This window comes from Castanea sativa, chromosome 1 (assembly GCF_040712315.1).
Source record: "Castanea sativa cultivar Marrone di Chiusa Pesio chromosome 1, ASM4071231v1".
NCBI lineage: Eukaryota > Viridiplantae > Streptophyta > Magnoliopsida > Fagales > Fagaceae > Castanea > Castanea sativa.
This window is the reverse complement of record NC_134013.1, coordinates 31,277,706-31,290,281: the sequence shown is the minus strand read 5'-3', so window position 1 is coordinate 31,290,281 and position 12,576 is coordinate 31,277,706. Positions and strand designations below refer to the sequence as shown.

General features: G+C 37.8%; 2 protein-coding genes across 2 annotated transcripts; one reads left to right on the top strand and one right to left on the bottom strand.

Moving 5' to 3' along the window:
• Window positions 1-1,104: 1,104 nt before the first annotated feature.
• Window positions 1,105-8,250, bottom strand: LOC142622091 (cation/H(+) antiporter 18-like). Its single transcript, XM_075795521.1, has 4 exons — window positions 8,009-8,250; window positions 4,805-5,044; window positions 2,791-3,792; window positions 1,105-2,679 (listed from the first exon to the last, which is right to left on the bottom strand). The coding sequence occupies exons 2-4, from the start codon at window positions 4,994-4,996 to the stop codon at window positions 1,444-1,446; spliced, it is 2,430 nt and encodes an 809-aa protein (XP_075651636.1). The 5' UTR covers window positions 4,997-5,044; window positions 8,009-8,250; the 3' UTR covers window positions 1,105-1,443.
• A 2,379-nt stretch (window positions 8,251-10,629) lies between these two features.
• On the top strand, window positions 10,630-11,508 carry LOC142624982 (uncharacterized). The gene has a single exon (XM_075798702.1). The coding sequence runs from the start codon at window positions 10,630-10,632 to the stop codon at window positions 11,506-11,508; it is 879 nt and encodes a 292-aa protein (XP_075654817.1).
• The last annotated feature ends 1,068 nt before the right edge of the window (window positions 11,509-12,576 follow it).

Below are 12,576 nucleotides of genomic sequence, written 5' to 3'. Positions count from 1 at the left end.
AGCAAAGCGCTTTGCTCACGGAGCAATGGTAGCTCCAGGAATTTTTTTTAAGGGTAGTTATTAAGAAACTTAAATTATACAAAATCTAATAAAGAGAGAATTTCATACATTGACAAAAAACGCACATACAGGCAAATACATAAAATCTTACAATTTCTTTCTACAATACACACACACACACACATGTCAAAATTTCATGCTAATTAGATGTTATTTACCATTTGATCCATAAAATTATTTTTTATGTATAATTTTAGACTACAAAAACTTGAAATTTGAATATTTGATTGACAACATAACTATTGATCTTTTATCTTCTTGAAAATTTTCAAGTATGGAGAATTTAAAAAGAATATGTAATTAAATGGTGGATTTGTTAAAATTCACATTCGACAAAAAAATATTGAATAGAGTTGTAACCTTAGTCTACAACCAAGCTTGTTACCAAATTTTGTCCAAAATTTAATTATGTCAGGCCTAAAAAAAAATTTAAGGTGGTCACAAAGTTTTTTTAAGGATAAAAAATTAAAAATTTTTAAAATTTATGCATAATAATTTTTTTCTAGGTTAGGCTGGTCCTGTGACCACCCTAAACTCTACATAGAACCGCCTTCAAGACAAAGACTTGAAAACAACATTGTCTTTATTCCACTTATGAAATCTAGTGAGAATCCACCCTTCCATGAGTGGAAATGCACTTTATTAGCATATTTTTATATATGTATACATATAAAAATTTAATATCATTTATATTTTTAAATTGACATTCAAACTCACGGACTTATTTACAAAAACATTATTAAATTTGGCTCATTTAGTGGTCGAGTTTAAACTTTGGCTTCAACATGACTCATTTGCTACATAAGCTAATATATATATAATAGTAACCATGAAATAGTACACCATTATTAATTAGTATAGAAATATTTCATTTCTTTAGTAAACTGTAACAGTGTCTAATTTAAAATTAACTCCCTTGCTTGTAAGAACTTCATTTACTTCTTCTCCTTACAATAATTTTTTTTTTTAAATCCTACTAAAAACTCTATTTCACCTAGAAAAATAAAACTACTACATCCTTGGTTGTAATGGAACCCTTAGAAATTGAGCAAAGGGTGCTAGAGAGAGGAGCCTATCTTTAGATAAGGTCTTCTCAAGCTCCACACCATCTTTGCTTATAAATCTGATTAAGAATACAGTATTAAATGTGCTTGGAAAGAGAGAGATTGTTGAATTGGCCACTTGTTTGGTGCATCTTCAAGGTAAACAAAGTAACAACATTTTTTTTGGGTAGGGAAGTGTTAAATAAACCAGCCAATGAAGAGACAAGTCTACTCTATTCTACTCTACTCCCCCTCCTCTCTCAATCCAATCGGACCATAAAGAATGTAAAAGTTTTTTTGTTTTTTCTTTCTGTACATTAATAGATCAAAGAAAGTTAAATCATTTAGATTCCAAATCTTCCTCAGGCAACACATCTGTATCTTCATCCGGTAATATTACTATTCTCTTAGAAGACCCTGAATTTGAAACTCTCTGGTTATGATACTGTTGCACCACCAATACTGATGCTGATGTTGAGAAGCCAGGAGAAGTCAACAAGCTACCAACTTGGCCCAGTTCAAGGCAGTCACTCTTCACATTCAAAGAAGTAACCTCATGCGTTCTACCGACCAAAAACAGATCACATCGACTATATTCTAAAATGACATCAATAGTTTCTGCAGCATTTCTCACAACTCTCTCTTCGAATTTGATTGAGCTGTCCTTTAGGAACTTTTGTTTGAATTCAACAAGAAACTTTTCGTCTCCAGATCCTTCTGATGTATTGGAGGTTTCACCAATATTAACTTTAACATTAACAACCTCTTGTTCATTCTCAGGGCTTATTATGAAGTGAACGACTGTTAAACTAATACCAGGGTGTTCAGCCATTCGAGCCCCATAGGCAAGGGCTTCACGATCATCACCACCCCCAAAGAATAAGACAGTTAAGGTTGAACAAACATTGCTTGCAGATACATGGGTGCTTCCACCAAGTCCACGGTCCACCAAGATCCCCACAGAGCATGGTGCATGCTCAAGAACTCTCCGGTTGACCCAACGGTAATCATTTCGAGTTGTCTCCAATGCTCCATCAAACCTCTGATGTTTGTGGAATGGGAGAATTATCATTGATGCCCCTTTATTCTCAGCACTCGTGCATATGTCCTCGTGTATGTTAGTCATTGAAGATATTGCTGTCATTGGACGAATGGACACTCGGCTTAGCTGCCGGAAGGCCTCAAAAGCTACAACAATTTGATTGTGATCTGAATGCCGCCCCTTATTCCAAAAGGGTAGCCCATTCTTTCTTGCCTTGTGGACCATCAGAATTGCAGATGGCCTCTCAGTTAGCTCCATGAGATGCAATGCATACACACAAAGCCCTTCCTTCTTTTCAGTCCCACGTGAAGCCTCAATGAGATTAATCATCGCGGGGATGTTTGTTGTACTGTGGAAACAGGCCAAAATCCGAAGTTGAGCATTTGAATCATTTCTCTCAATTGTTCTATACTTGTGAAAGGCCTTACTCATTCTTTTAGCTGGCTTATATACTGCTATAACTAAAGGTGTCGTAATAAAGGTTGTGAAGATAGCCATCAGAACCATGATAGCAAATGTTTGATCATTCAATACCTGTAATAACAATCATCTATGAAGATCATGAAGTACATAAAATCCAAATATATCTAATAGATTAATTTCTTACTTTTTTTTTTGTTTGAAAGGCATAAATATTAAAGTTACCTTTCTGTCTTTGCCAATGTTGAGGACAATGAGTTCCACCAAGCCTTTAGTATTCATCAGGATCCCCAAAGCTACAGCCTCCTGAACAGGCACTTTGCAAAGAAGGGAGACAACTACAGTACCAACAATCTTCCCAAAACATGCTGTAACAATGACTAAAACAAGAAGACCCCATGACTGAGCTCCTCGAATTGTAGCTATATCGGTTTTCAATCCACTTGAGACGAAGTACAACGGAAGGAAGAGACCAGATACAAGATCCTCAACTTTTTCCACAAGAGCACCTGCAAATGGCCCTTCCTTTGGGACAAGAACTCCCATGACAAATGCACCAAAGAGGGCATGGATTCCAATAGCATCAGTGACAAACCCAGCTGCCAAAACTGCAGCTAAAGTAGCACATACATACAACTCGTCAACTGGCTCACCCTCGGGGCAACGCTGTGCCATCCATTTAAAGATAGGAGGGACAATGAATGACAAACATAGAACAAAACCAGCTCCACACAAGAAAACCCATAATGAAACAAGAGGAGAGCGGCCAGTACCAGAGAGGGCAATGGCAAGAGCAAGTAGAATCCATGCAGCCACATCATTGACTGCTGCTGCTGACATGGCCATTTGGCCAACATCAGTGGTTAATAGCTTAAGTTCAGCCAAAATTCGGGCCAAGACAGGGAAGGCGGTAATAGAAAGGGCGACCCCCATGAATACAAGAAATGGGGGTCCATCTACACCTTTGGAAATACTTCCTTTGAGGACAAATGATGTTCCAATTCCTAATGCAAACGGAAAGCTGATTCCCGCCATGGCTATGCATAAAGCTTTCTTTCCAGTCCGACGAATTGACCTTGGGTCTATCTCTAGGCCTATAAGAAATAAAAAGAAGAGAAGACCAAGATTGGCTAAAGTATCCAACACTGTGAGGCTTCTAGATGGAAAGATTGCATTTAGATAGTCCTGGTTGCGACCTAGAGCAGACGGACCAAGTAATATTCCACCCTGCCAACAAAAGCAACAAAAATCAAACTCTCCCCTGGAAAATGAAGATGCAGACATTTTAAGCAATTATAGGAAATGATACTGAATCACATTAGTTGAAGCTAAGTTACAACCTTAAGCCTAAGACCACGTCTGTAGATTTGAATTTAGTAAGAGATTCTGGAATAGGTATAGTTCGATGAGACATACTTGGTTATAATCAAGTGCCAACAAAAAAAAAAAATTTATTTCATATTGGGATGCAACAAAAACTGTTACCAGTGGATTACGCATAAAACACTAACAGTGTTGTGAAGTTCCTAGAACCATGTTTGAAATCCAGTATTTCTATAATAACAGATGAAGATATTGGAAGTTGCTGGAGATATAACAAGTACTACAAAGTTCAGGAATTTAACTTCACTAAGCCCTTATCTGCTACCTCAACTATGAGGCAGAGTAAACAATACCACTTGGTTCTCATATAGAGTTCCTTTCATCAATGACTCAAATACAGCGTCCATTTTTTGAGTTTGCACTCTACAGTTTGCAATACTCCAAGTTAAGTGACTATTCCCAAAATTAGATAACCCCTCTAGATGATATGTTTTTAGAATTTTTACTTGGAATCAATTCCAAGAATAATTCTGATACACATATAACTGTCCTTATTTGAAACATTTTTTATTGTAGGAAATACCAATACGTATTGGCAATCCCTGTGACTCAAAGATTATGCTCCCAAACCTGATTAAACAAAGAGATTGAGAAAGATTACAGATAAAAATTTCAATAAAAATAAAAGAAAATAGTACTAGATTCCGAGGTGGAAGTCATGATGTACAGCATAGAATTATTTAGTGCCAACCCTATATAATTTAAGGGAAACTTGGAATAAGTGCATAGTTATGACTTATGATACGTATCTAAATCCTTATTGTTAATGTGATAAACTAAACAAAAGCTGCAAGTCATTATCATGTGAAAATATAAAAACACACCAATAAAGAATAAGAAAAGAAGAGGGACTTACCACAATCTCTGCAATCACCCGAGGCTGTCTTAATGGCCTCAAAAGGAAAGCAAGAATTCGTGTGAGGGCAACCACAAGACATATCTGCACGATGGCAAGAGGGAGTGAAAAATGAAGAGGATTATCCCCTTGGAACAACCCATTTGATGTCGCCGTCATGGCTGCCGGACATACACTAGCATTTGTGGCCATTTTTACTTTGCAGCAAAACAAACTATGTAGAGGTTCTCACTTCAGTTCCTGCTTCATATATCGGATTAGCTATTCCTTTTTTTAAGTCCAACTGAAGAATTCTAAATAATATACATAGGAAAGGAAAACAGATGTCCAAACACTTGTTAAGAAAAGAGAAAATTACTGACAACAGTACACCACAAACTTGTCTGCAGATTTAAGTAACATGGGTTAGAAAGGCGGAAACCAAAAATTGACACCTAATGGCAAATTATTAGTGATGTTATTGGTGGGCACAAATGAAAATGAATAAAAATTTGCTAACTCAACGATTATGAAAAATGTTAAATTTATTTTTGGGTGTATACGTAGCATTACTCAACATAGTAGTGTTATATGTGGTGGGTTTAATCATAATTCCAATAACTTTTCTAAAAGTTTGCAATTAGCATCAGGTCAGCACGTTGAACAGTCATGTTCCCAAACGCTTGTAAGTGCCAAAGTACTCTTTTTTTTTTCTTTTTCTTTTTAAACTCATCCAAACAAATTCGGCAAAAAGTCAATTCCGGCTTTAGGTGTACCCAAGATTTTGTCATGTGAAACCAAGTCCAAAGGAGGGCTATAAAGTCGCCTGTATCTATGTAGATCAAAGAGACCGTCGTGAAAGAGAAGGCATTTTGTCATTCTCTCATTCAACATGTGCATGCACAACTACTCTCACATGTCGTATGACATTCTCATTCATGACATGTGGATACACAACTACATCTCACATGTAGTAAGATTCATATATATATATATATATGGTACATATATATGCGGGAATATTCCTGCACCTCGCACATATTGTGAGAGATGAATACATGATAAATAATTTTTAGCACGTGTTATATAATTATTACTGGTTTGATTAGATCTCTGCTAAATATCACAAACACGTGGTAGATGAAAGTGCCAAGTGTTTAGGAACTAGGAAGGTGTATCCAACTTGTTGCCAAGTAGCGATCCAACTCCAAACAGATGACCACATTTATAACAACATAACTTGGGAAGAGTTCAGTATTATTGCGTATTAGATTTATTGAGATATGAATAAGTATCAATTACTTGTCACCTATTTATACAGTAATGAATTTTGTGCATAAATATTAATTTTTCTAAGTGCTGAATAAGTGAAGATTCTCGTCTAAAAATACTCTATCTATCTTTAGGATCTATTTAGTTGGGAAGATGGAAAAAAAAAAAAATTTAAAAGAACAAAAATAAGTAAGAAGAATAAAAGATTCTAGTTTCCATACTTCACATCACAATCAAAACTCGGACGACTTTAAAAGAAAAGAAAGACCAATATAACACAAAATATCTTTTGGCAGTGGTCATCAAAAGCGCCTGTTATTAGACTCACCCACCACCGCGGCAAAAAGGTCAATGCGGCTATTAATTGAGGACACCTCCAATTATCCAAAATATCTACCACTTCTTGCATTTCTAGCTACCATTACCAATACCATACCAAACAAATATTTCACGGATTACAAATTGTACCATCTATTACACACTACTGTATACACACTTTATTTTATTTTATTTTTCAAAAACCGTAACTTCGAATCACCGGTATATATTGGACTAAAACACAGTAGAATTGTACTGTATTGAGAAAATTAGATTCCACGTGATCTCGATCATTCGTGGAAAGTGCGCAGCTGATTGGAATTGACTATCATCTATAGTATATACTCTATAGAGACTGGAATTCTTAATTGCATTCAAAGGACCATTAAGCCTTGAAAAGTACGTTAGCAATTTCGCGCATGGATCGTGGCATTATTGTCTTTTAGCATTTGAAAAAAATCCATTCAACAATTTCGTGCAACAAGGTTGCTAAATGGACTAAAACGTCCATTTAGCAATCAATTCCCCAAAATTGTTTCTACAGCAAAGAAGTTATTATAAAAATAAATTTTGACTTTGAGCTACTAGAGGTAATAACTTAATGTAGCTTAAACTCAAAACAAAAAAATTAATGTGAGTTGTTAAAAAAACCTATTTTAATATGTTGATGGTTATTTTTTTGTGTCGTAAAAAGCTAAAATTTTTAAATGCTTTATTGTGAATGCTTTAACTTATTAAGTAATTATAGGACCACTTCTTATATAGGGCTCATTTGTTACCGTTGTTTAAACAATAATTTTTAGTGTTTAAACAATATTATACATATTTTTATATTTATATGTATTTTAAAAAAATAGGGACGTTACTAGAATAATGTTACTCTAAAACTCCATTCAAACCTGTAATTGACCGCCTATTATCACCACTTTTTTCTCTACCGCTCGGTGTAACACAAGAAACTTGTTACAAAGTTGTGGGTGTGATACAAATGAGCTGTTTGACAACGTTGTTTTAGTAATATTGTTTGTATTTTTTAAAAATATTAATAAAAAAGAGTGTAAAAATACGTATAATATTATCTAAAAACTGAAAATATATATTTATACTTATGTACCAAATGAGCCATAAATATTTGTTTTATGAGCCCTAAATATTTTTTTCAACGTATACCAATAAGACAGTGTTTACGTGACTATCTCTAGACTTGTTTCTTAAAAAAACACTCTAATAGACTTTTTCACATGAATCTACGCAACCGATGCTGAAAAAATCGCCTGTCATGTGGGCGTGGCCACCATGCCAAAAGGACGACAATGTCCCTGTACCTCCGATTTACACTTCTACTGTAAAATAATGTCCTTTCAAATTTCGATACGAAAATGGACAAGCAAACTTTTCCATTTCAGAAAACTCCAGTTTCCAGAAATACCCAATTGAAAACAAACTAGAAAACATTAAAATTTACGATGAAATCACATGAAGGGTATGAATTTCATAAAAAAAAAAATATATATAGAGATTCAAAAAAAAAAAAAAAAAACAAAAAGACGAAACCAAGAAAGCACTACGACCGGTGTTATTGCATTTTCATGGATAATTTTCTCGGCATCCAAAACAAAGATAGAGATAACTAACCTGGATCTTTCTTTGACAAAACTCAGAGGTAAGTAGGAAACTGTTAATGCCCAGCTACCAACTTTATTTTCTTTTCGTTTCCATTTTGCACCCATGAAAAGTTTTGTGGGACTCTTCTGTGTAATTAATTTGTTGTGATCTTCCAGGATAGATAAAAGGAAATAAATGAACGTGTTTGTTTGCTAAGAAATTTTTTCCAAAGATTGAGCACACAGTGATGAACCGAATGGTTTAAATGCTGACAGGTTGAGGCGTGAGAGAACGAAATGGAAACTATCCTTTTATAAATACACCCGGGCAATTGTTCAATTTACTAGTTTGGCCCCCTTGATCATTATTGCTTTGAAAATTGGGCCCTACTCATCTCTTTTTTTTTTGTTAGAAGTTACTCATCTCTTATTGAGTTGTTCTAGAGTTACATTTTTTTTTCTTCCTGTTTTGTAAAAATTTTGTCAAAGTTACCTATAACTTTCATATACATGGTATCGTTATTTTTATCACTCATTTGAGATCTATTTATTTCACTGAAACTAAAAACTTTTTATTAAAAGTATTATAAATAAATGTAAAAATTAACTGAAATAGTGTAAGTGTATATTTGGGTCAATGGGATGATGAAACCAAGAACGCTTTCTAGAGAAGAAGAGGCTGAACTAGCTTGAAGCAATAAGAAAGTTAAGGATTGGCACCACACTGGATTCAAGGCTAGGTCCAATGATCGGTCTGGCGAGGACTCCCCCTTCCCTGATAGTTTAGGCCCTTCAAATGCCACTAAAATATTCTTTAGGGATAAACTAGTAGGCGCTATTCCAGGGGCATATGCAAAAGCTTTCGACTTCACCGACCAGATGAACAAGGACAAGGAATCTAATGATGAGGATGCAGAGGTTAATAGCTTACACCGAGAAGGGATTGTGGTGGTCAAGCTAACTAAGGAAACTAAGGTCTGCATCAGGAAACCCTAGTCAAGAACTATCATTGTGAAGCTAGTGGGTAGATCAGTAAGTTTTAGCTACATGCAAAGCAAACTAACGCAAATGTGGAGGCCGTCAGGGTGAATGGACTGTGTGGACCTAACCCACGGTTTCTCCCTAGTCTGATTCTATTCCAAAGAGGATCTAGACTCAATATTGGAAAGGGGGCCATGGTTCATTGGAGATTTTTTCCTTTCCTTAAGGCCGTGCGAACCGTTTTTCAAGCCATCGACGGCAAACGTGTCCTCAATAGCCGTCTGGGTTAGGCTAAAAAAGTTACCTATCAAGCTGTATGAGACAAATTCTGAAACAAATAGGTGAGTTTTTGGGTAAAGTGTTGAGGATTAATGCTCACGCTGCCATGGAAGCTGGTGGGAAATATGCCAGGCTTTGTATCCAAATTCACATTAACAAACCGCTGGTTAACACCATTCTCTATGGGCAATTTGAGCAGCCGGTGACTTACGAGGGTATCCACAAGCTCTGTTTTTCCTATAGAAGAGTAGGGCACAAGATGGAAGCCTGCCCGTACACTGTTCGGAAAGGCAAAGATCCAATAACCCCGGTAGAGGATGGTCGAGACACATTACCTGGCAATTCAAGTGATAAGCATGAAGACCAAAGTACAACACCTGACAATGCCACGTCTAACGCAAATGGAATAGTGGAGGCTGAAGGACAGTACGATCCTTGGATGATTGTGGCTAGACATGACCCTAACCTGGTGGGGACAAGCAAATCTCACTAGGAAGCTACACCTCAATAACCCGGGAGAAGTTTGGAGCGAATGGAAACAGGTAGGAATGGCCTGGCTAAGGCCCAACCTTCGACTCGTAGAGGGCCCAGCTTCGAAAACACAAAATAGGCTAACAAATCATCTACTTTATTGGCCCAATTCCCTAGCGGCACTATGGGCCATTCTCGGCTTCAGGATCAGAGACAAAGGGTGTAAGCCCAACAGTAAAGGCTAACCCAACTTATAGACTCTCCCTTGTGTCCGTAAAGGGCAAAAAGGCCCTTGAAAGGATTAATCCCTCTGACTCCTTACCTAAGAGTACCGCTACCCCTCAATCAAAAGGATCCCCTTTTAACTTACCCATCTTCTCCTCCAACCTTACCACGCTCTCCAAAGATGCTCCCAAACCTTCATCCAACGTTGCGTTCGAATTCACAACCCCTACAAGAGACGAGGTGGGCCATAAGAATGAGGAAGGAAGTGATCGAGATCCTGGAGATCGTCATTATGGAGATTTGGGCGAATCCTACGCATGTGATGGGAGGATTCAATAGCAAGTACAGGGAAGCATGGCAGTTCATCTTCCCGTTAACAGAAGAAAGTGCGAGAACATGTCACCTACCACTAACGGATCCATTGTGGGGGCCGATGGTGAATCCTTGGTGGCGATTCCTGTCGGATGGACTGACGTCAGAGGAGGAAAGGAAGATAGTGTGGTAGACTCTTCCCCAAATCTCATCGACCCCAATCTTGTGTAAGGTGAACCCAGCAGAATCACTGTCCAAGAGAAGAATGCTCAAGCTTCAACCTATTTCAACTTCATTAATGGGGAATCGGCACTGCACCAAGCTCATTCAAATTTTCAAGCCAACATTGGAGTTCAATCTCCACTCCATAGCTAGGAACTGGAGATGGGGGTCTTGGAACACTGCACGACGTTTGCTCCGGGGAGGGGAATGTCAACGGCGATGATGAGGAAGACCAGATGGAATTTGAGGAAAGAGGCAAAGCTTTTACCTCTATTTGATAAGTGTCCCACCCCCAAACATCATTTCCTTATGAATATCATTATTTGGAACAGTAGAGGTGCTCTGAAGCCTAACTTCCAAAGTCATGTTCGGGAACTAGCTCAGACTCATGATTCGGCCATTCTCGTGGTTTTGGAAACTAGATTGGGTGGAGACAGGGCAAGGGAGATAACATATAGATTACCTTTTGATGGGGCTATCCATACTGACACCATTGGATATGCCAGTGGATTGTGGTTATTGTGGAATTCAGACAAACTGGAGATTGAGAGTCTAGTGAACACGGAGCAGGAGATCCATGTGGAAGTACGCTCCTCAAACCTTGCTTGGGTCTTTTCTACTATCTATGCTAGTCCTAGGGGTGAGGAAAGAACTATATTATGGGAAAATATTTGTAAAGTAGTTGAGCTACACAAGCTGTCGTGGGTTATGGCTGGAGATTTTGATGAGTCCCTAATTGATGAGGATAAATTTGGAGGCAGAGGGGTAAGCATCAATGGGTCACTCCTCTTTAAGGAATGCTTAGACAAGTGCAATATGGTGGATTTAGGCTTCTCGGGTCCTAGATACACTTGGACCAATAAGAGGGACATTAACAATCTGATTTTGGAGAGGATTGACAGATTTTTTATGAATCTTAAATGGTGTGTTTTGTACTTGGATGCGAAAGTTACGCATTTACCTAGATGTCATTTGGACTATTGCCCGGTTCTTCTTGAAGCCAATCCAGCCAAACCAGCACTCGAGAAGCCGAGGGCATGACTTTGGCTTTGTGTTGGATAGAGTCAAAAAGAAGCTAGCAAGTTGGAAAGCAAATCTACTCTCCATGGCGGGTAGAATGGTTCTCATTCAAGCTTCCTCATCAACCATACCTACCTATGTTATGCAGAATGTCCAGTTACTGAATAAGATTTTCAAAGGCATAGATAGGGTAAAAAAGAACTTTCTTTGGGGATCCACAGACCACTCTAGGAAGATGCATTGGGTAAGTTGGGATAAAGTCACCACTCTGAAGGATTTGGGAGGACTAGGTCTCCAATTAGCCAAAGGTAGGAATACGGCTCTCTTAGCCAAGCTTGATGGGAGATTACACTCGGAGAACAATGCTCTTTGGGCCAAGGTGCTTAAGTTGAAATATGGCACTAGAAAACGTACAAATTCTAGGAATGAAGCTAAGCTGCCAGGGTCTCCTATTTGGAGGGGCTTAAAAAAGGGAGAATATGTGTTTAAAGAGGGAATGAAGTGGATACCGAGGCATGAGAGCAAGCTAGATTTCTGGAGGGATAGCTGGTTGGATTTTGGTCCACTGAGATCCATCATTCATGGCCCCATCCCTCAAGAATCCTTTAATCTTAAAGTTAGCAATGTCATATCCCCTCACAGATGGAATAGGTTAGTCATTCCTTTTGATCTACCCCCAGATATAAAAGAGAGCATTCAAGCAGTCCCAATCCCTATTGCAACAAGAAGTACCGATAGGTTGGCTTGGAAAGGGTCCTCAAAAGGTGCTTTTAGCTCCAAAACTACCTATTTGATAGCTACAAAGCCAATAGAAACTGATTCATTCTCAGGATCGTGGATATGGAAATTAAATACTCTCCCCAAAATCCAAATGTTCATCTAGAAATGTATGCATAATAGTGTGGGGGTACGGTGCTGCTTGGTTGATAAAGGTCTACAAATCCCCACAACTTTCCCTATATGCCACACTGAACCTAAAACTATCAGTTATGCTATTCAGGATTACAGGTTAATCAATCCTATATGGTACCAATTGGGCCAACAGAGCTTGAACCAGCATTTCTTTTCCCAGGACCTCAGAGGTTGGAT

What these genes read in the sequence shown, in the direction of transcription:
- LOC142622091 (XM_075795521.1), bottom strand. Translation starts at nt 4,996, where the DNA reads ATGGCCACAAATGCTAGTGTATGTCCGGCAGCCATGACGGCGACATCA. An exon ending in GGGTGATTGCAGAGATTGTG is followed by an intron (nt 3,793 to 4,804) that starts GTAAGTCCCTCT and finishes TTTTGTTGGCAG; the next exon opens with GGTGGAATATTACTTGGTCC. An exon ending in ACATTGGCAAAGACAGAAAG is followed by an intron (nt 2,680 to 2,790) that starts GTAACTTTAATA and finishes TTGTTATTACAG; the next exon opens with GTATTGAATGATCAAACATT.
- LOC142624982 (XM_075798702.1), top strand. Translation starts at nt 10,630, where the DNA reads ATGGGGGTCTTGGAACACTGCACGACGTTTGCTCCGGGGAGGGGAATG.